Source organism: Vipera ursinii (genome assembly GCF_947247035.1).
Source record: "Vipera ursinii genome assembly, chromosome: 3".
Lineage (NCBI taxonomy): Eukaryota > Metazoa > Chordata > Lepidosauria > Squamata > Viperidae > Vipera > Vipera ursinii.
Genome location: NC_139516.1, coordinates 55738895 through 55763842, shown reverse-complemented (window position 1 = coordinate 55763842; position 24948 = coordinate 55738895). Strand labels below are relative to the sequence as shown.

General features: G+C 40.1%; 1 protein-coding gene across 1 annotated transcript in view; it reads left to right on the top strand.

Moving 5' to 3' along the window:
• The window catches only part of ERI3 (ERI1 exoribonuclease family member 3), a 257091-nt gene that overhangs the window by 35832 nt on the left and 196311 nt on the right, over positions 1–24948 (top strand). Inside the window, exons 4-5 of the mRNA XM_083358469.1 lie at positions 8205–8264; positions 23210–23301. Of these exons, the coding sequence (XP_083214595.1) occupies positions 8205–8264; positions 23210–23301 (152 nt within the window). The remainder of the gene's footprint in view (positions 1–8204; positions 8265–23209; positions 23302–24948) is intronic.

Here is a 24948-nt window from a genome sequence, read left to right as displayed (position 1 = left end):
GATGGAAACTAGTCAAGGAGAGAAGCAACCTAGAACTAAGGAGAAACTTCCTGACAGTTAGAACAACTAACTTTAAGAAGAGATCGGCCAGCCATTTGTCTGAAATGGCATAGGGTTTCCTGCCTGAGCAGGGGGTTGGACTAGATGGCCTCCAAGGTCCCTTCCAACTACTACTACTACTACTACTACTACTACTACTACTACTACTACTACTTATTCTTATTCTTATTCTTATTCTTATTCTTATTCTTATTCTTATTCTTATTCTTATTCTTATTCTTATTCTTATTCTTATTCTTATTATTCTATCACTCATGAGGCTAGAAATACAGTGCCAACAGAGGGACCGGGAAGGCATAGTATCTTTTCCCCGTAGTATTTCCAAGTCTGGAAGAAAGTCAAACTTGCTTTCTTAACTGCTCTCAAAGCCAAGTGAGAAGAACTTCTGCCTTTGCATGGAACCAGAGAAACATAAATGTGAACATATGCTATTAATCTTCCATATTTTCAATGTAGCACAGGCTGAAAAGAATGAAATAATTATTGAAAAAAATACTGTTTATTTATTTCAGAACCATGTTACACTATTCATGTTACAGTGGATAAAATATAAAAATTGTGGGAATCACTTATCGAAATTTAAACACATACCAATGATCGATTTCTTAATTTTCCAATCTGGAAATATGGATGGGAAATCATTAAAAATTATCAGGGATGTTGCTAAAGTAGAAAGTTGAAAAAAATATTCTGGAAGGTAGCAAATCCTTCCATACTATTTCCAGGAATATAATATAGATAATATAAACATGTCCATTAGTGCTTCCACATTTGGACTGCAAAAGATGGCAGGAAAGATTAATTTTGTGTTTGCTACTGTTATTTAGCCATTGTTTGATTGATTGCAGACCAGATATGGCAGCTTTGTCTATAATGACACAAAGACAATTTGAAACCACTAAAAACAAGAAAAATACCAAAGTTTTTGAAAAATTGGAATGAAACACAATGAAATGGATGTCTGATATAGGAAAAGAAGCAAAAGTTAAACAAATGGAAAATATTGTAATAATAGCAATTGCAAAAGAACAAGCTTAAAGAATGAGTAATCAGGAACAGAAGGTTCATGGATCTTGGCTCAAACATCTATCCATTCTACATTTTCATCTTGCAAAGCATTTTAGTCAAACATTACAGCAAGGATCAATACACTCACTATATCTGAATATTTCTAATCAGAAAAGACAAAAATAAAATCAATCACTCAATAAAAGGAACAATACTACAAAAATTTTTCGTCAATTTATCTATTGCACTCAAGTTATTATCAGAAATCATTGCAAGTAACACAGATACCCGATTTCAAATTCATTGTACCCTTTTAGAGCAAAAAGAGAATTAAAAAAATTCTAAAGGTCCACAAAATAAATATTGGCTGATAAAACAATTATTTAAATACTCAAAATTGTATAAAGCCAAACTTTGTATGTTTGACTTATTTTCAGGAAGAATAATATGGCTCACTACCCCTTTGTTGTATGGACAACAAAGTACGGACAATTTTGTAATTAATAAGAACATTTTTTTACATAATGTAAGTAAAAATATGGAAAACAAAAATGATAATAAAGAAGAATTTGAAGAAAAAACTTAATATTTACATGGAATTGAAATAAGGAATCAAAACATCTGTATGTTTTTTTAAAATACATTTTATAGTCCCGTAGTACAACCATTCATTTAGTGACTGTTCACAGCTACAGTGGCACTGAAAATTATGACCCATTTTCACACTTACGACTGTTACAGCATCTCCGTGCCATTTAATCAGAGTTCCGGTTCTTGGCAGCTAGCATGTATTTATGACAGTTGCACTGTCCCGGGGTCATGTGATTACCATTTGTAACCATCCCAGCCAACTTCCGACAAGCAAAGTCAGTTGGGGAAAGCCAGATTTGCTTAATAACTGCATGATTCACTTAATAACTGCAATAATTTGCATAACAACCGGCAAAACTCATAAAATGGAGCAAAACTCCCTTAACAGCTGTCTCTCTTAGCAATAGAAATTTTGGGCTCAATTGTGACCATAAGTTGAGGACTATCTGTAGTGACAGAAAAAACAGAAAGCAAAAGGAAGAAAAAATAAAAATACATACATTATAAAAAAGTAGCAAGTGCTTCAAATAGGTGAAAAAAATACAACAAAAATAAGATACAAAGTAGAACACACCTGAGCATTTTACAGCCCTGGGCCCACATCTGCCTCTTTGGCTGTCTCTGTCTGGCTCATGTGAGGCTTATTGGAAATTAGAAATCAAATGTAAATAAGATGTAACATGTATTCTTACCAATAGCAGCTAATCAAAACTATATATTTTAATGCTTTTTATAATGCGATGAAATTAATATTGAGCAGTTCAGCCTATTGGTTCGGCCCTCTATAACGGTCAGCTTCTTACATGACCCTTGGGAAAATTAATTGCTCACCCCTATGTTAGAACAATAAACAGTTACAATTCTATATATAATTATCTATTACAAACATTATTCAAGTGCTTGTGTCTATATGTTTCTAATGCATATATGATTGAAAGAGAATATTTGCGGCTCAGGGCTGATCTGCGGGTTCCTTGTTACTCTCCGAGTTTAGTTGTTTTCTTGCAGATGTTTCATTACCAAACTAGGTAACATCATCAGTACTAGTAGGGAATGGGGTGTAGGAGAAGACCAGGTCAAGCCCAAAGGAGGGGGTCAAACACATCATCAGTCTCGAGTTCCTTTGTGGCCAGAAAAAAGTTCAGCCCACCTTGAATTCCTTTCACCCTTATCTACTGCCAATTTGCTTTGACTTTTAGTAGTTCATATTCTTGTAGAGAGCGTTAACACACAGTAAATCTATATTCATTTGAACTGTCTGGACTCCTGATTTCCTGCGCTTAACGTTAGGTTTGCTTTCATTTTAAATATACCAGTGGCTTGCCCTGTCAGTGTTGTTGGGCATGGTCTTGGTGCTTCCTTGACTTGGTTGTTATTTACTCTGAGCTTATTTGCCTGAGTTGATAGTTCCTTGATTGGGATATTGTTTGCTCTTTGATTATTGGTCTGATGTTAATCTTGGTGTTAATCTGTGCTTATCTGGGTGTTGATTGCTTGTGAGCAAGTGTTTTGGTCTTTTTGTTTTCTTTTCGCCTTTTTGATTGTCCCATTTGAATGGTATCAGATGTTACTTATCTCTACGAACCTGTTGATGGCTGACTTGTCTGAGTGCCAAAATCACGTACATATATGACCATCATGCTTTTTTTAATCTAGTGTACTTTGTATAAATCAGTCCCATACTTCCATATAAAGTCTACGTCTATAGGCAGTCTGTTCGTAGGTAGTAAGTGTAATATGATCCTCAATCCATAGAGTAAATGGGGCCATACATTTATCTTTCCAAGGCTGCAATATCAGTCTCTTAACTATAATAAGGGCATGGATAATCCATTTATGTTGTCCAATTGTCAATTTCCATATACTAGATATGTAATTCAGGAGAATATTATCCTCTGAAAATTTTAGCTTTTGTAACATAGTCACCTTTATATAGTCCACTATTTTCTCACAAAACTCAGTAAGTATAGGTTAGGACATTGTAAAAACACATATTTTAAAGGAGCATTATGTTCATATTACATCTTCACAAAATGCTGTCTCAGACAATCCTTTTTTATACAAATGTAATGGAATCCAATACATTTTAAATATTTTTTGGTTTATGTTATCGGTTAAGGTCCATTGACACTCCAAGTTTAGAAGTTAAGATACTCTCCCATTGTCTAGGCAATAAAGGCACCTCTAATTCTTTATTACAGTTATCTTTTACCATCTGCATATCAAATCGATTTATTGATATAGAAACTAATAGTTTGTTTAGTTTTAAAAGATTTAACCAGTTGTAGTATCTTGGATGTCTCAGAAGCTGAAAGTGCTGTTTCTCCAAACAATGTTGTTAACAGTTACTGTAACTGTAAATATTGCCACTGAGTTACATCTGATAGATGATAATTCATCTCTCAGCATAGCATATGTTAAAAATTCATCTTCATCCTCTGTCAATATTCCCACTTTCATTCAATTTTTCATATCAAACAAATATCAAAAATATCAAACAAATATCAAACAAATATCAAAAAGAAAAACTGAAAGAAAAAAAACCTTGTCTGGTTCCTCTAAATCAGACATGTCAAACACAAGGCCCGGGGGCCAGATCCGGCCCGCAAAGTGGTTTCATGTGGCCCATGAAACCATCCTGGAAACAGTGAGGGAATGGCCCCCGCTGCCTTGGCTCCGGCCCAGGCCAGCCAGGAGCCAATGTACAATTTTGTGGTGGCCATCTATGCTGAAATACATTCAGTCTTAGCTCCACAAGGCCATCTGGAAACAGTGAGGGACCGTCCCCTGCCGCATCGGCCCCGCCCCCTGGGTGCACGCTAGGGAGATATCACCCTTTGTGAGGAATGAAGAAATGAACCATCGCCTGGAAGTGGCCAGCACATGGCCCTGGCTACTTCAGGCAGGCTAGGGGCTGGGCAGGCTAGGGGTTGTGCTTCTCTTCAGATTTGTGCCACCCGGCTCAGCCTCTCAGCGCTGTGAGGAGAGGGCCATGTGCTGGCCACTTCCAGATGATGGTGCATTTCTTCATTCCTCATGAAGGATGACACTTCTCCAGCTGCATTTCTTGCCTGTTTTTCTCCCTCCCTCATCTCAAATATTTTCCCATCACTCTGTTCTTAGGAAGGAAGGAAGGAAGGAAGGAAGGAAGGAAGGAAGGAAGGAAGGAAGGAAGGAGAGAGGGAGGGTCTGAGGGAAGTCCTGCCTTAGTTCTTCCCTGCTTGCCACCGCCTTCTGGCCTAACCTGGGGGGTCTCCCATCCTATTGCTAAGGAAGTTTTGGATACAAAGCCAGGTCTCCTCACATGGAGAGGAAGTGGGCCTCCCTCTTGACGTTGCCCTCATACCCATCATGAGCAACCTGGCTAAGGAGAGCAAGCACAGCAGCAGGGCGCCCCCTTGGGGGGGGGCTGGGCTTAGTGCTGTGGGTACTTGAGGGCTGGGCTGGGCATTTGACCTCCGCACCACCGTCCAGCCTCCCCCCCCCGCATGGCCTGAGAGGAACAGTGAAGCTCTTCCAGTGGACCATGCCTTGGCACTTGCCCCAGTCCCATCTCCTTCTGCCAGAGACCCTCAGATTTGTCCCACTCCTGCCCAGGCCCCCATAGGCATCATTGACGCAAACAATGTAGAGCTGGCCATGCCCACCCAGTAGGTCACACACACTCCAGCCATGCCCACCCAGTAGGCCACGCCCACCCTGGCCACGCCCACCCGCCCCCTCAAGGGTAACTGCAATGCTGATGCGGCCCTCAATGTAATTGAGCTTGACACCCCTGCTCTAAATAATAGGAAAATAGCATAAAATTTATCCTTGACCTAGCTTTAGATGGAGGAAACTCGAATATTATCTTGATCCATTTTATGAATTTCATATGAAATCTGAACCTATTTAATAAGCAAACATATACTGACTATATATTTTGTTGAAAGCTTTTTCAGCATCTAACACTAAGTTTATAAATTGGTCTTCATTTTTATTCAAATCTATTAAGGCTATAACTAACCTAATATTGTTTGCTGCTTGATCATTTTTAATAATAACCAGTAACATTTGCTGTAATCTGTTTGCTAGCATTGCTGTTAATAACTATCAACATTAATAGGTGAGATTGGATGATAATTAGCACATTGGTATGATCTTTACCTGATTTTGATATAATTGTAATAAAGTCTAATTAAATATCTCTATTTCATGCCTAATATTCCCTTATCAGGTATCCCATCATACACTTTTGGCACCAAAAGATCTATAAATGTTTTATTCTATAGGCAATCCAATTGCTATTTTTACAATTATTTGTTTAACTTTTACCCAGATAGTGGGGCAAATAAAATGTCTTTGTGAATAGCTTAGTGTTTTAGGAACAAACACTATTTTGCAGGCTCAAGTGAAAAATAAAACTTGGAATATCTGATAAAATATTGAAGCTGAATTGGTGTAATTATCAAATCTATTAATACTTAGACTGTCCTCTCTAATATACTACACAAAAACTGTTGTTGACTGGACAAAAACTGAACTAGATACTTTAGATCACAAGACTAACTTCTGACAATGCATCCCTTCACCCAATAAGCAAACATAGATTGTGTTTACCAAGGAAAATTGGTAGTCTTTAATTGTATGTGAGCCAGATAGTGGAAGATGAAATCAGAGGTCTAAATAATTATATAAAAGCGGGCAAATATTAAGGTCTGCAAGCCAGGCAAACTCTTGAATCTGATGGAATCAGAGGGAACCTACACAACTGATTATTTATAACAGTGAATGAAAAATAGGAAAGATAAACCTGCATGGTCAATACCGAAAATAATGTAGTAATAAACTTGGTAATGACTTCAGATTAGATCCATCAAGAAGGAAGCATAAGAACGAACATTTATAGCATACAAACAAGCACTAGCAAGTGCCATAAAACAACATTTAAAAAAACCAGGAAACAGCAAATACAGATTACACAAGGAGAAAGACAAGTCTCTTGACTAACTTAAAAGTGGTTGCAGCAGTATTGTCCAGACATGGTTGTATGGCAAAATGATATGTTGGAATTGATGCCCAGAATATTAGTATGACCATAATTTTGAAAGAGTGCCCCAAAATTAGTATGTAAAAATTTTATGGATCTTCCAAATTCAGGCTGATATATAGAATGCAATATGTTTGACATGACAATAGTTGAAGAAAACTAGGCTTTACCTAAGGATGTAGGAATGCCAAATGATGGCAAAGTGGCTCAAAAGAAACTGGAAAATATAGTGAATTATTTAAACTTACCAAGTAAAATACATATACAGGTAGTCCTTGACTTACAACAATTTATTTAATGACCATTTAAAGTTACAACTTCATTGAAAAAAGTGATTTATGATCAATTCAGACACTTGGCAACTGAATCATATTTACTATAGTTGCAGTGTCCCAGGGTTACAATATCACCTTTTGTGATATTGTGACAAGCAAAGTCAGTGAGGAAGCCAGAGTCACTTAATACTAACAACTACTAACTTAACAATTTGGCATTACTACAATTATGGCAAGAAAGATTGTAAAATGGGGCAAAACTCACTTAACAAATCTCACTTTGCAACAGAAATTTTGAGCTCAGCTGTGGTCATAAGTCAAGGACTACCTGTGTTATGAAATAAGGCAAACTTGCAACGTCATGTGACATGTTGCGACGTATCACGACTTTTTTGCCATTGCCGGCAATGGGGTGGCGCAGTTTTGCTATGATGCATCTGTCCCGCGGGCCGGCAGTTTGACACCCCTGAAATAAGGCATCAGAAGTTTTCCTATAGCAACAAAATTGTCAAAATAGTTAAAAAAAATAGAATGATTTGGCCTCACAATATTTAGTTTACAAAAAAAAGCTTTTGTTTGAACCACATAGATATGATATTTTTAAAATTCTTAGGCTTTGGAATACAGCTTGAATTGTCTTTAAATTATCAGCAATTAGAAAACCTCAGTTCTATGACAAAAAAATACTGGGAGAGGACCTCAACATATATTATCACCAGATAATCTCTCTAGCTCTGGAAAGGAGCATAGAAGAAATTTAGCCTAACTCCCAGTTCAGCACTGCGAACAATTGGTTTTAAGATTTTTGTGTACAACAAGATAAAAAGAGATAACTTAGTGACAAAGAATAAAGTAATTAATAGAAATACAATAGTTCCAGCCAATAAGCTAAATGTAAGCTTTAAGTGAAAGACATTTGCTCATCCATCTGACTTGGAGAGAAGTTCTATTGCCATCAGCCGCAATGATCAATTATATTCTGTTTGTGTTTAAGAAGTCCAGTAAACAAAATAAAAGATGGCATTTAGTTTTTTTGTATTCTTCCTTGTCTTTGTTATTTGTCCTTTGATGTTTTGTGTATTGTGTTTTAGCATTAGTATTTAGTATTTTTTTAAAAAAAAATCAATGAAAGCAGCAACAGTAACAAAAAAGGGGGTGGGTGGGATGGAGGTGAGCTATTATTTTTCTATGGCTGTTTAGTTTTTCACTAATATGTGTTTTCTGCCTTTCTTTTGTTTTAGCTGACTGGAATTATTCAGGCTATGGTGGATGGACAACCCAGTCTCCAGCAAGTGCTTGAGGTAAGCAGAATAACCTTTCGTTCCTGACCCTTGATCTTATTTCTCCCTTCCCCCCTTCTTCTTCTTGTGTATTGAACCACATAATTTGACTATGATTACAGCTTCATTAGAATAACATTTGCTGTCACATCAGTGACATGCTGTAGTGAATATTGAACCATTGATCTGTCATTTCCAGCTGTTCATGTCAAAGGTGTTTGACTCTTGCCCAAAGCCTTGAGGAGGTATATGTAGAGGAAATTCTTTTATTGGAGGCGGTTTTCAGTGTTACATTAAGAATACTGTATGGAAGATAATTAGATAATATACATATCAATTTAAATATTTAGTAATAAACCATTTTGTATAGGGTATCTAAACATGGGACGTAATCTTAATAATGCCATTTGGTTTAAGTGGCATTCTTATAGCATTTAAAGCTTAACTAGCAGAAAGTATTTTCACAATCAATAGCTTTTGGTGTTTGGTCTCTGTGAATGGAATTCTTCAAGAGGTGTGAATACTTCCCCATTATGGTGTGATGTTTTGCTCCCTCCAGGATTGGGGCCTAATAGTTCTTGATCAAAATAATTGCAAACCCAGCTGCATGAGGAAATCTGATTAAAGGGTGAAGTTGCATTCCCTTGCTTCAGTAATAATATGGAATTGCTTGGTGAAAGGAAAAGAGACAGCTGGGTATCCTGAATGACATTCAGTAGCGAGCCTTCCATACACTCCATTGAGATCTGCTTCAACTAATCCTGGGAGAAGGCCTATCTTTTATCTTCTCATTAATAACCTTAATAGTTTATTCACCACCCACAGGATCTCATTCCTTTACCAGAGCCATGAAAACAGCCCGAGAAGACCCTGCCTCCTGTTAATTTAGTTAGTACTAATGCTGTAATTTGAAGGGACGCGGTGGCTCAGTGGGTTAGGACGCTGAGCTTGTCGATCAGAAGGTCGGCAGTTTGGCGGGTCGAATCCCAAGTGCCGCGTAACAGAGTGAGCGCCTGTTACTCATCCCAGCTTCTGCCAACCTAGCAGTTCGAAAGCACGTAAAAATGCAAGTAGAAAAATAGGGACCACTGCGGTGGGAAGGTAACAGCGTTCCGTACACCTTTGGCATCTAGTCATGCCGGCCACATAACCACGGAGACGTCCTCGGACAAGCGCTGGCTCTTCGGCTTTGAAACGGAGATGAGCACCGGCCCCCAGAGTCAGAAACGACTAGCACGCATGTGCGGGGGAACCTTTACTTTTACCTTTTAATGCTGTAATACAGTTCAGTGCAGCACAGAGACAGGACTTATGGAATGAATATATTTTTTATTGTTATACGGTGGGCCAAAACACCACTTTATTATGGTGGCAATTGAAAATTTAAAACTGAAGTGAAAGGTTGATGACTCCTCCAGAATACAGAATAAAAAAATTGTACAAGTAGTCCTTGACTTATGACCACAATTGAGACCAAAATTTCTGTTGCTAAGCGAGACATTTGTTAAGTGAGGTTTGCCCCATTTTACAACTTTTTAGCCAAGGCTTCAAAAGGTGATCACATGATCCCAGAACACTGTGACTATCAAAAATAACATGCAGGGATCCATAATGAATAGAAAATATAAGCTGGTATATTTATCAACCATTTGAAGTAGGTTAAGTCAGGAAATAGGCAAAACAAGAATTCTGTTTCACTGATACAGAGTATATTAGCAGTATCTTTGAAGACTGATAGTCCTCTCCTTACATAAAGAAATCAAGGGGAAGCAATCTAGAATTTCTTCCTTGCACTTTCTTGTTTTCCCAGGCTAGCCTCATATTTTACTAATGGTTGCTTTATATTCTTCAATGCCATCTCTATATTTCTCTAGAGTTTGTTTCCTACTAGAAAACAATGTGTGTAACAAAAATAGATTCTTGGTGCTTGAGAAAGCAGTAAAAAGACTGGGACAGTAAGTGGCCAGCTCATTAAAATTTCATGGAGAAAAATTAGGAAGAGCTAAAATATGGAAACTACTCACCACAAGAAATACAAAAGAAATGCAAGAACTTTAGACCAGAAATGGGCAACTGGTTTTGGTTTGGAACTCAGATTTTGCTTTTGGGTATCTTGCTAATGATATCATAGTGGGAAAGACTTAAATGTAAATCTCTGTGTGTATTTGTTAGGGTGGGGATGGGAGGGTTAAGGGACATACTAAATGTCAGAGGCTTAAGACATCTATTTTTCTTCTTAATCTCTTCCTTCAAAAAACTTGGTCTGACTTTTATTTTAATGGAAGTTGATGGAAATAAAACTTCCCCAAAAGAAAAAACCATTCTAAGTCTTCCTTTGTTACTTCTACTCACTTCTTGAGGCTGCTGACCCTACATTTCTGGAGTTTTGAAACAGGATTCAAGCTTTTATACAGGAAACAAGTCAACACTTCTTATAAGGATTTGTGTACTGTGGAAGGAAGGAAGAGAGTAATTGTAGTGGGACCTTTTAAACTACTCAGTGAAAAATCTGGAAGAACAACTAACTTGTAAAGAACTTTTCTTTCATACTGAGAGTACACGACAAGCAAGATGAATTTGAACTTTTAATAGATAGGTATAATTAAGTCCTAGTAGGATAATCCTCATGATTAAAATACATAATTCAAGCATACAACTTGTTCACAAGCAATACAAAGTGATAAATTGCACAATATATCCTAAAATATCCACACCTACGCAGAAATCCAAGTGCATGAACTTCCTGGAAATTGTTTTTATCAACAGAGAATGAAGTTATGCTATTGGAATTATAGCATATACTACTGATGCTTTTGAAAGTATCTGTTTTATAATAAGCAGAAACAGGAACATCCCCTCCCCCAATAAATCTTCCTATGAAAAGTGGAAGCTGATGAGAATAAAAGGTTGGATGACAAAAGTCCTGATAGAATTGCCTTCTATTCCAGTGATTGTGCAACACTGGACATGACTTAGAAGCATGGATATAGGCCCCAAACCTATGAGAGCACAACTTTCAAAGCTGAACACCACAGTAGAAAGGGAGAAGGATTGGATTGCTAAAAAGAAGGTTGTTTGAAGAAGTTGTTGTTCCTTAATAGGCCATCAACCTCAATCTAAATAGCACCAGTTCAGCTTTGCTTGCATGTAAGTAAGAGTTTCGTAGATAAAAATATTTCTTTGGGCTCAATCAGACACTGGAACTATGCCTATGACAATCTGGTCTGAATTCCAACAGTTCTGTGATAGCAGGTAAGCTGTCCTTTGCCAAAACTTTGATAGTATTTGCTGTTTAAAACAAACCTTGCTGTAAATACTAATTCCATTTACCTTGAATCTTGGATGGGATCTTAATCAAAACCATTCTCTAAATCCTTAAGTATTTTTTGGTTCATGATTTTCCGACTGCGCCTCTTACATTGTTGAAAGACTTAAGGCAAGGAGAAGTTTGGATGTATTTCCAAACGCAAATTTCAGATAGTTCAAAAAGGCATCAGATGCTAATGACTGGGGATTTGAATTACCTCAAAATCTGATGGGAAATTCTCCACCAAGCCTAGTCTCTAAGAAATTTCTGGTTTGTCTTAACAGTTATTTTTTTCAAAGAAGATAGATGGAGAAAGTGCTAAGGTAAATTAGCTACCCTAGACTTGATCCTAACCAATAGGGAAGATTTGATACATAAAGTGAGAATAGCAGGAACTTTGGAGGAAATGGCTATACAATTCTGAAGTTATTAACTGAAGAAAAAAACAAAGCTGAGAATAATCAATATAATTTGGACTACAGGAAAGCAGATTTTAATATACTCAGAGTATATAGAGTAGGATTCCATGGCAGCAGAAGCTGATGGGAAAAGGTTGTGCAAGGTAAAAGGGAGACACTAAAAGTGACTCTTAAAATACAACCACAAATATTTTCAAAGAGGAAAAAAATACAGGACACCACAAGATAACCACAATAGAACACTTAATGAAGATCTGAAAATATAAATGGATGTATATAAGAGGTGGAAAGATGCACAGGTCATGCGTAAAAAGGAAATACAGACAGCCCTGATAGATAGTGAGTAGAGGTTAGCAAAAGGATACTCTTACATTGTGTTTAAAATAAAAGGAACTGGAGAGGAACAGCATGCCGATTGCTTAATGGAGATGGAGAAAAGGTTAGCAGATAATTAAGCTAGAATACTTAACTCTTGTTTTTTCTTAGTCTTCTCTAAGATAAAAAGATTGTATTGTACTAGGTAATTCTGAAGAACTTGTTGAAAGAGCAGGATTGCAGCTTTGGCTTGATAGATACATAATGTACATGCTGTAGGGTACCAAAAGGAGAAACAGGATTCAGAGAGTTACAGACAGTCCAGTATTCATACATGAACAAAATTATTTATTTATTTATTTATTAATTTAATTTGTATACCGCCCTTCTCCCGAAGGACTCAGGGCGGTGAACAGGGCAATACATATTAAAAAACAAGATACAAAAATTAAAAGCAATTAAACAACAATGCCCATGAATAAATTAGTACACATTAAAATTATAGTATTTATAATAAAGTAAGTAATCTGTACCTCGACAAAATGTAGATTACTAAAAATCTGTATGGAATGTCAAGTACACATCTTTTCAAACTAACCTTACTTTATTAAAAATAATTTCTTTAGTTGTGAGAATGCTGTGAACACAATATATATCTTGATCAAAATACTCCATTGCACTGTGATTAGTGAACAAATACCACTGGATGGCAGTGGTTAGATGAGCTCAAATTGTCTTGAAAGCAATGGTCAAAGAAAGCTCATCAACAGTTAAGATTGGAGCCAAGCATCCAACTCTTTTTCCAAAGACCTCAGTTCCCATAGCAAACAAATTGGTAAAATGGCATATTAACAAAATAAGAGTTGGGAGGGACTTTGGAGGTCTTCTAGTCCAAACCCCTGCTCAAGCAGGAGACCCTATACCATTTCAGACAATAGCTGTCCAGTCTCTTCTTAAAAGCCTCCAGTGATGGAGCACCCACAACTTCTGAAGGCAAGCCATGCCATTGGTTAATTGTTCTCACTGTTAGGAAATTTCTCCTTAGTTCTAGGTTGCTTCCTTCTTTGATTAGTTTCTATCCATTGTTTCTTATCTTGCCTTCTGGTGTTTGGAAAATAGGTTGACCCCCTCTTCTTTGTGGCAGCCCCTCAGTTATTGGAACACTATTATCATGTCACCCTAACTCCTTCTTTTCACTAGACTAGACATACCCAATTCCTGTAACCATTCTTCATGTTTTAACCTCCAGCCCCTAATCATCTTTCTTGCTCTGTTCTGCATTCTTTCCAGAATCTCAACATATTTGGTGACCAAAACTGGATACAGTATTCTAAGTGTGGTTTTATTTGCCTTGAAATTGAACCAAGTGTGCTCAAAATGTTTTTTATTTTATTGCATTTTCTTGATTTTACTTTATTTCTTCTTCATCATCATTGCTCGATACTCAAGCTGAAGCAAGAATCCATTTCTTTTTCAGAAGTCCTTAATTCCTACAGTGAATGAATTGATAGGATGGAACAGGTCTCGAGGTTTAATAAGCCTGTCAAATTTATACTTGATATACCAGTTATTTCAAGATGCTACCCCTTCACCAGTCCTAAAAACAAAACTTCCAGTCTTGCTAAAGAAATAGGATACTTCTGGGGGACGCTAACTTATATCAATTAATTACTTGTGAATCAATAAGAATCTTTATAATGTAAAATAAAAGAGATACTTTTATCTTCTTTATAGTAGAGATATCATAGACTTCTACTATCAACAACATTTTACATCCTTGGACAAAGAAGGCAAGAAAATTGGATAGTCATAGATGCAAGTTATACTTTTCAGAAATTCTCTCCATATACAGTATTGTATTACTAACTCTCAGGCAAAATATTTTCTTTTAAGAGAGAAGATATTTCCATTCCTTCTAATCTGTCAGAGAACAAAAGACAAACAGTCCAGGTTTTTCAAATAGAAGCAGTAGATTTTGCCAAGTAGGAATTAAATATGGTTCATCATGCAACGGACTTGGCAGCCAAAGTTACAACATGTTCTGTTGCCTTACATTACCTTGCCTAGCTCTGCTGCGCTGGAATGACATTAGAGGCCAAATCCAGAATTGAAAATCTTCCATTTGATGGGAATGGATTATTCTGCAATAAAAACCATTGAAAACTAGGACATGGTTAAGAAGCTTAGTAAAACCATTTGCAAATGGGGACTACAGTAAAACTGCTTTGTCCCATCCAGCTATTGTCCGCAGTTCTGCTCATGTATTAACCAAAATCTACTCAATCTTTCAAATAGAGCAGACATGTCAAACACAAGGCCCGGGGGCCGGAAACAGTGAGGGAGCGGCCCCCACTGCCTTGGCCCTGGCCCAGAGACCCTCCTCTTGCCAGAGACCCTCAGATTTGTCCCACTCCTGCCGAGGCCCCCATAGGCACCCTTGATGCGAACGATGTAGAGCTGGCCACGCCCACCCAGTAGGCCACACGCACTCTAGCCACGCCCACCCAGTAGGCCACGCCCACCCTGGCCATACCCACCCGGCCCCCTGAGGGCAACCGCAATGCTGATGCGGCCCTCAATGAAATTGAGTTTGACACCCCTGAAATAGAGTATACCATTTCATGCTCAGGGATTCCTGCTGATTGTTGGGACTGCCTAAAACATAGCACAGTTTCTGACCTGGCGGAAATGGCAAAGATTTCGGCTTACCTGAAAGATCATTCGCAAGAACGTTATATTATGGAGTGGAAAAAGTGGATTGATTATATTCAGAACAAATATGGGACTAAGAAATTTCATTTAGCATTTGAGTAAGTTTCCTTTTCTGTTTTTTCCCCTTTTTATATGTAATTATTTTATATGAGCTAGAGGGGGATAGAATTAATAGTTTATTGTTGTTAGCATATGGATGCTTATGATTGTCCTTTGTTTTTATACCCTGTATTTAGCTCTGGGAAGTCGGGGGTGGAGGGGGGAATGGGTGGGAGCAGTGGCGTAGCGTGGGGGGTGCAGGGGGGGCGGGCGCACCGGGCGCAACATCTGGGGGGGGCGCACTCGCAGCTCTGTGCCCCTGCCTGGCTCGCTCACTCTCTCTCACTGCAGTGCTGGCTGTGCGAATCCGATCCGAGCCGCCAGGTCGCCGCCCACTGTGGAGGGGGGGTGCCAGGCGTGCGGTGCGGTTAGGGGGCACAAATTACTTGCCTTGCCCCGGGTGCTGACAACCCACGCTACGCCACTGGGTGGGAGGGATAGGGAGGGTTAGGTAGGGGTGGGGGGAGGGGGGATTGTTAAAGTTAAAATCTACTGTAAAACTTTTCAATAAAAAAACATAGCACAGTGCATACATATATGCCTAGAAACTCCAAATAATATCGATGATCTTGATTATTCTGTCTAATGAGGTTTGGGGGTTTTCCTTGTTTGCTTTTAAGATGTGTGGACTTCTGCTACAACTTTTGTGTTCCATTAATCATTTTTCAGTATTTTCATACGGAATTCATAGTAAATCAGCCCATTGTTTCTATGGCAGAGGTATGTCTAGAGCTGCACCATATTTTGCTAGCTGTCTGCATACTTTCTTCAAGTTTATTCCTGTATTTCTCTGTAGCAGGATGCATGTTTTCACTTCCCTCACTTACAGTCTTTTACTTATTGGCATCTCCATAAACAAAAGAGTTTTTAAAAAATATATAGCACCTATAGATTTCTCAATCTCCATAGTTATTCCCTTATTTAGACAGTTGTGTATTCCCATACTGAGCTATTATGCTTTGTAGCAAAAGACTTTCTGTTCTTATTGCATTTAGCTCTCTGGATCAGTTATGAGAAGTCTTTGCTTTTACCCCTGCAGGTTTTGCAATTCATAGGGCCAATGGTAGATACTGCCAGAGGAGTTGCTTCCTACTATTGCTGCAATTCCATGCACTTCTATACAAGATCTCCTCTGTAATATGAATTAGAACCTGGGTTGTTCTCTAGTTAGCAGATCATATGATGGCTGAAACTTTCTTTTGCTTCATTCATATTTGGATGCATTCCCTTCATACTGTTAACTTTATTCCCCTTCTGTATTCATGGTCATAAGATTACTTCTGCTGATTCTGCCCTGCATTATGAAATCTTTCATCTAGTGACTGTTTCCTGACAATATCATGTTCTTTTTGTGTCTCTCTCCTCAGTAGATACTTTCTAACCATTACCTCCAATATAGGTTTTGACTTTCTATTTAAATAAAAAAATCTTTCTCCCCCAGACTATCAGTGCTTCATTCAGTGTCCACTGTGCTATCACTTTTTACCTGGATTACATTACATAGTTTCATCGGGACCAATGTTTTAATGAATCTTTCAAGGTTCATCAAAGGGCATGGTAATTCCCTTCAAAAGTTCTCCAAATTGATGATAGCAGTGATTAATCTGTGCTACAATTTAAACAAACTGCCATGACCACTTCCAATCTATATGCTTAATGCCTTGATAGCATTAGCAGCTTTCCTCTGGCATGTTTTGGTTCAAATTATACTAGGTAGCTACATTGGTCCTCGTTCATCCAGTTTTCTAGATAGGATCTCTGTGCCGGTATTGGAATGTGGGGATGACCTTGGGAAATGGGAGGGGAGCAAAAAGAGATACTGCCTAGGGAACAATCAGATAAGAGATGGCATAGTCCACAGCTGCATAATGGACAGAGAAAGAAACTCAGAAAGTAATCTTAAATTCTCGGGCTGTAAAAAAAGATGGCAGGAGTTTTGTAATATCTGCCTTGCAAGATTTTGTTATTGTGGCCTTACAGTAAAGTAGAATTAGCGTATCTGGTTGTGTTTCCTGTCTGGTGTAGTTAGGAAAGGGCCATAAACCTTTCAGTCACACTGTGACCAGACCTGCTACCATCTAAGAAATTTGCTACTCATCCACTTATGTGATCGCAGAGACCATGATGGGAGTCCAGTTATATAATTGTGATTACAGTTCTTCAAGTGATTTTCTGTGAATTCATACATCCTTTCAGCCTACCCACTTGGGTCAGGTGATTTTGTTCATCCTTTGGCACAGGAATTGAAAACATTTATCAGGAACTGTGTCTAGACTAGACAGATGTTATCCATTCTCGAGAAGGCTCCAGAACATGCCAAACACATCCACGTACCTGACTTCAGAGATAACCCTGCATAGAATTGCAGTTTCAGATAAACTATTACATTCTTCTGCATTGGTGTTTCTTCATATTGTATCAGTTGTTAGGCACTACACCAAGAATGATTTTGATGAACTGGAACAGAGTTAGATAAGGTCAGAATAATAAAAAATATCCATGAAACTAAGTCCTGAATTGAGAGATATGAAATAGCAGTACATTAAGAAGAAAGACAACTTAGAGTAGGGACAGATTATGATTGGATTCATCATGTACATTCAGGAGAAAACTATAATGTAGCATTCCTGAATCTACAGCATAAGAACAGTGATAATATCAGAGGAAAATAGTTTCAGACTAAATGCTAGAGAAAAAGTTTCAATATCTCCTAAGGCCTCATACTAGCTGTAACCATTAGATAATCTTTCATTTGCTAGGTATCGTAGCAAAATCTAGATAAATAGTTGTAGGGGCTGCTTTCATTTCTATTTCTGCCCTGAGCAGAGGGTTGAACTTCATGATCTAAATAGTATCATCAACTCAGTGCAATTTTAAGAAGTTTAGCTTGTAAAACTGTAGTTATTGCTTGTATCTTATCATATTTTAGGATGTAAGGATGGAGCTATGCTTCTCCTGAACATATAGAATTAAAGTTTGCATTATTTCTGGATTTGATCTTGAGTATATCTATGTTTCATGATGCTATTCATTTTCACAGTTAAGGCTAGTAATAATTCCATTGTTTCTGGAGGTATTAAGCAAGGCGTAGGAGTGTGCTTGGAATTCTGAGAAAATATGAGTGTTATAACTAAATGATTGGTAGGGAAAAATTGACTATTTAGTTGCCATGATGGCTACACAACATAGATATTTGGCATAAAATAAACTGGTAAAATTCCTCCCTGTGTCTCTAGTACCTCAGGATGCTGCCACCAGCTTCCCTAGATTATATAAATAAATATAGTGGTAGAGATTGGAACATTTCTTTTCAGCATGCAGCTTCCTATTTTATTATTATTTTTTCAAATTGAGAACTCCAGAAAACTATTATAGTAATGAGGGGCAAAGGATCTGGTGAGTAATGAGGGATAGAGAATGAAGGGTGTGTCCATCGTTAGGTTGTTGGCCATAAATATAATTTTGCCTAACTCTGGACTATTAGGTTTTCTTCAATTTTATACCTTAGGTTGCCTTTCAAAATTCCGCCCCGAGGTCCCGGGAGTGAGGATGTGCAGCCTCCTGAGCTCCGGCTGGTGTATTTGAATGCCAGGTCGGTCGTTAATAAGGCTCCTCTCGTTCGAGACTTGGTCGAGGGTGAGCAGGCTGACCTGGCTTGCATCTCGGAGACCTGGTTGGGCCCAGAGGGCGGTGTTCCTCTGGTTGATCTTTGCCCACCAGGTTTCCGAGTGCTGCACCGGCCTCGGGCTCAGGGTAGGGGTGGGGGAGTGGCTGTTGTTGTGAGGGAGACCTTGTGTCCGCGGGAGGCCACCGTTCCCCAGACAGTCGGGTGTGAGTCTCTCTTTTTGAGATGCGGCCCTGGTGCGCAGTTGGGCTTGCTGCTGGTGTACCTTTCGCCTAGTCACGCAGCAGCAGCCCTGCCTGAGCTGCTTGATGTCCTCTCGGGGCTGGTGGTTGAGTTCCCGAAACTTATAGTTTTGGGGGACTTCAACCTACCATCGCTGGGAGGATCATCTGAGTTAGCTCGGGAGTTCATGGCCTCCATGACGGCCATGGACCTGACGCAAGTAATTACGGGACCGACTCATGAAGGAGGCCACACCCTTGACCTTGTTTTCTTGTCTGGACGGTGGTTAGATGATCTTGGTGGGCGCTCTCCAATTATTATGCCCCTGTCATGGACCGATCATCATCTCCTGCGGCTGGTCTTCCGTTTTGCCACCCCCCGCCGTGGGTGTTTGGAACCACTCAAATGGTACCGCCCCAGACGCTTAATGGATCCCCAAAGGTTCCAGGCGGCGCTGGGGTCCCCACCTGCCTCCCTCACTCACAGCTCGGCCGAGGCCCTAGTGGAGGCCTGGGAAAGGACGGCCACTGAGGCCCTTGACCGAGTTGTACCCTTGCGGCCCCTGACCCGGTGCAGATCCCGTCGGGCTCCATGGTTTTCTGCGGAGCTCCGGGAGATGAAGCGTCGGAGACGGGGCCTAGAGAGCGGTTGGAGGTCCAGCCGATCCGAACCCGACCGATTGCAACTAAGAGCCTATATTAGGTCTTATCTCGCTGCAATTAGGGAGGCGAGGTCTAACCACTTCGCCACCCTTATCGCGTCCGCAGATAATCGCCCGGCCGCCCTGTTTAGGGTGACTCGCTCCCTCCTAAATCAGGAGGTGAGGGAGGATCCCTTGCAGGGACGTGCCGAGGAGTTTAACCAACATCTGTCGGACAAAATCGCTCGGATTCGGACCGGTTTGGACTCTGACTGGGCAGAGTCTGACGATCAGGACGCGGGTGGTCTTGTCGATACCATCTGGGAGGAGTTTGATTCTGTAACTCCGGAGGAAGTGGACAGGATCATGGGGAGGCTGAGCACCACCACATGTTTACTGGACCCGTGCCCTTCCTGGCTGGTTTATGCAGCCCGGGAGAGGACACGCAGCTGGTTCCAGGCAGTTATATCGGCCTCTTTGAGTGAGGGTATCTTCCCCGCCGTCTTGAAGGAGGCGGTGGTGAGGCCTCTCCTCAAGAAGCCTGTCCTGGACCCGGCTGTATTGAACAACTTTCGTCCTGTCTCCAACCTTCGCTTTCTTGCGAAGGTTGTTGAGAGTGTGGTGGCGCATCAGCTCCCTTTGGTCCTGGATGAAGCGGATTATCTAGACCCGTACCAATCGGGTTTCAGGCCCGGGTACAGCACGGAGACGGCATTGGTCGCGCTGGTGAATGATCTCTGGAGGGCTCGGGACAGGGGGCATTCCTCTGTCCTAGTCCTATTAGACCTCTCGGCGGCTTTCGATACCATCGACCATGGTATCTTGCTGCGGCGTCTCAGGGGATTGGGAGTGGGAGGCACAGTTTTACAGTGGTTCTCCTCCTATCTCTTGGGACGTTCGCAGTCGGTGTTGGCAGGGGGGCAGAGGTCGACCGCGAGGTCTCTCATTTGTGGAGTTCCTCAGGGGTCGGTCCTCTCGCCTCTCCTGTTCAACATCTACATGAAGCCGCTGGGTGAGATCATTCGTGGCTTTGGAGTTGGGTATCATCAGTACGCTGATGATACCCAACTTTTCTTTTCGACCCCAAACCACCCCAGTGATGCCCTCAACGTGATGTCCCGTTGCCTGGAGGCGGTTCGGGTCTGGATGGGGAGGAACAGACTCCAGCTCAACCCCGACAAGACTGAGTGGCTTTGCATACCTTCGTCCCGGGTTTATTCGGACATTCCACCTCTAGTTATGGGGGGTGAACTATTACCCCCCGTAGATAGGGCTCGCAACTTGGGGGTCCTCCTAGATTCACGGCTCACTTTGGAAGACCATATAGGAGCCGTGACTAGGGGGGCCTTCGCACAGGTTCGCCTGGTGCGTCAGTTGCGGCCCTATCTTAGCCGGGACGATTTATGCACGGTCACTCATGCGCTCGTGTCCTCTCGTCTGGACTACTGCAACGCTCTCTACATGGGGCTGCCCTTGAGGACTACTCGGAAGCTCCAACTGGTACAGAATGCAGCCGCGAGAGTGGTGTTGGGAGTCTCCCGATACTCCCACGTTACGCCTCTGCTCCGTGAGCTGCATTGGTTGCCAGTTGTCTTCCGGGTGAGATTCAAGGTACTGGTAACGGTATTTAAAGCACTCCATGGCATGGGGCCGGAGTACCTCAGGGAACATCTGCTGCCGGCATCAAGCTCCCTGCGCCCTGTGCGTTCCCACAGAGAGGGCCTCCTCAGGGTGCCACCGATCAGAGAATGTCGATTGGTGGCCCCCAGGGGGAGATCCTTCTCTGTGGGCGCTCCGGAGCTGTGGAATCAGCTACCGGTTGAGCTCCGGATGGCGCCCGATCTTCGCTCCTTTCGTCGCGATCTTAAGACATTTCTGTTTGTACAAGCCGGCCTAGCCTGAGGGGGAGTGTTGGGGTTATTTTATTTTTTGTTTTTTAACTTTTCTGGGGGTTTTTAGTGTTGTATTTATATTGTTTTTAACTAGGGCAATTTGTTTAATCTTTTTTAATGTTTGTATTCACTATTTTATTCTGCCCTGTGAACCGCCCTGAGTCCTCAGGGAGAAGGGCGGTATATAAATGTTATTAAATTAAAATTAAAATTAAAAATGTTTAGAAATATAAATATATTGCATATATATGAATCTAACATGTTTGCAAATCAGGCTGTTGACTGAGCCTATGAAGCACATGACCATATTATTAATATAGACGCCTTGGTTACTGGTCTGTCTACAGACGAAGTTCAAAGTCCTGTGCATCTTTGGACTTGGCCATACAGGAAACCTTACTGTTCTTCCCAAACTTCAAGAAATCTACTTGGATTCTAAACTCATTGGAGGAACATTTTCTGAAAATGTGAGAATAAACCTTCCTGGGCTGCACTAATCTCAACCCACTGCAGGACTTGGGTTTGGCTAATCTAAAGAAAAGAAGAAATAGGGGAGACATGATAGCAGTATTCCAGTATTTGAGGGGCTGCCACAAAGAAGAGGGGTCACATTATTCACCAAAGCACCAGAGGGCAAGACAAGAAACATTGGTTGGAAACTGATCAAAGAGAGAAGCAACCTGGAACTAAGGAGAAACTTCCTGACAGTGAGGACAATTAACCAGTGGAACAGCTTGCCTTCAGAAATCGTGGGCGCTCCATCACTGGAGATTTCTAAGAAGAGGCTAGACCAGGGGTCGGCAACCTTGGCTCTTTTATGACTCGTGGACTTCAACTCCCAGAATTCCTGAGCCAGCAGAGCTCAGGAATTCAGCTGGCTCAGGAATTCTGGGAGTTGAAGTCCACGAGTCATAAAAGAGCCGAGGTTGCCGACCCCTGGGCTAGACAGTCACTTGTCTGATATGATATAGGTTCTCCTGCTTGAGCGGGGAGCTGGACTAGAAGACCTCCAGGGTCCCTTCCGGCTCTATTCTATTCCCATTACCCTTTTGTTATCAGTCAATCATGTTTTCAATTAGGTAGAGGTATGAAAAGGATGCTGTCTTCTTTTTTAGTATTTGATTAGTAACTTCCAACCCTATTGGTTGGAGAAATGGGGAAGAGACCTTCATCCTGCAGTGGATAGATAATGGCTAAAATGATGTGATAAGTAACCTACTTTTACTTATTGTTAGTCACTATGACCATAGTTCATTAGTGATAGAAAGACTTGAGTACAAAATGAATAATAAAGGAAGAATTGTTGTTAGGAAGTATTTATTTGGATTGCTTTGTTGTTGCTGCTTCGTGGCTGATTAAGCCAGCTGATTTAGAATCTGAGCATGATTTTATAAATAATTACTCATTAAGATGTTGAAATAGGGTCAGGACATTCAGGAAATGGCCAAGCAATATTAATTTTCAGAAGTTGTTCTGTACGCAGAAATGTGATGCCTGATAAAATCGCCACTTCACTGGTTGCTTGATGTGTCTCCTATTGGAAATCTTCAAAGATCCAAACTTTCCTTTATAGAAATGAAAACGGAAACAGGGTGAGATGGAAGTAAGGAGGCAGCTGTCCTGGATAAGATCACAATTTTCTTCTCTTGTGATTGTGAGGCTTATCAGTATTTAACTGATGCATCTCTTTTCCATGACTCTGAAAGTTCATCTCCTTTCTGTCTGTTTCTTTCAGAGAGTTGATGAGTGGATGGCAAAGGAAGGCCTTTTGGATCCCACGGTCAAGTCTATTTTTGTTACCTGTGGAGATTGGGACTTGAAAGTAATGTAAGTATGGGACAGAGGATTACGTATTCATATTCTGATTATTCTTCCCCCCTGCCAGCTTTTCTTCCGCACTGGAACATCTGTGCATCTCTTAATTTGGGGCTGTGTCTGATGCATGCAGCCTGTTGAATTGTCAGTTCTGACTTTGCTGCATTACTCCTCTGTGTACCAGCATGTAAATACGTTAGAAGCACAATAATGAAGGACCTTGGCACTTACTTTTTACTTATATGAATATATAAATGACATAAAAGTCCAGTTTCTTCCCCATCCTTCCGTTTGATACATTTCTACTGCAGGCTTTTTATACTTTTGAAAATATTCTCTCTTAACTATTCAGGCTGTGTGATATGAGCACATTTCATATTACGAGGATCTGATCTTTAATATCAATAAAAATTTTGTTTCACAATTTAAACCAAACATGTAGTTGTCCCCATGGTCAGGTTTTGGGGTTAGAGGACTAGAAAACAACTAACATTACCTTGTCTTAAAAAGGGTATTAAGTTCTGGGAAATTATAGGCTGGTTTGCTTAGTTTATTTTTTCTCAGTAATATGATGAAATTGACATGGAAAAAGAAAAAAACAGAAAACAAGAGAAGCTTATGTCTTGAAGCAGGATAAATAGCTTTATGGCCCATAAGAGATGGAATAGAGCAGTTTGGGGAATGTTAATCTCCATCTTTGTTTTCTACATGCATTTTCATTTAAATGGCACAAAAGTCTTGATTCCAGATTCAGAAAATGCTACAAAAATGGCTCATTTACTCCTTCCCATTTATCTTTTTTATACAACAGCTTCAGAGGCTGATGATTAGGCTGATTCCTGAGCATTGCTGGTGCCAAGTAGAAAATTCATGATCTTGTGATTCCAGCTTCTCAGAAGTAAGAAATTCAGCTACCTGTTAGTGATCAGCTTGTCACTTTATTTCAGATTGGCTGTAGCAGCCTTAGTGGTATCACATCCGATTAGCTATATGTCAGAGACTATGCCTTGGCTTGAATTAGAGAGAGTTTGTTGCCAATCTTGACTTGTCTCATTTCCTCATTTACTTTTATCCATCACTACAATGCTGAGGTTCCCCCTTAACTAATTAAGTTTGCATGTGTTTAGACACATTGCCAAATAAGATTTAGCAAAGCAGAACTGAGCTACATCTCTTTGCAAATGGGATTGATGGAGAGCTCGTAGGCTGCCTCTGAGATCAAAGAAACAGAGAGGGTTGGATCTACAAGATATATCGCTTACACTTCTCAGTGAACTTTAATTGTGTCTAAAGGTAACCCGCAGAGGAAGTAGCCACTGCGTATTTACTGCACAAATTATTAAATCCTGTTTAATTTATGATAGAGAACTAGTGAGTTAAAATCCACTTTTGAGAGTGGGATAGCATAGGGTGCTGTGGTAAAAAAAAAGACAAAGGCCAGGTATTAAATAAATTGCAAGAATACTGTTGTGTATATAACACTTATTAAACACATTTTTCAAATAATTGTAGAGGAATAAAATTGTGTGCTTTTGAAAATACATGTTTTATAGTATTTTGCTTACTTATCATTAGCATTTGAAACAAATCACAATATATACAAGAAGGGAGGAAAATGGTTGTCTGTATTTTCAGTTGTTGTTGTTAGCTGCGAAGTTG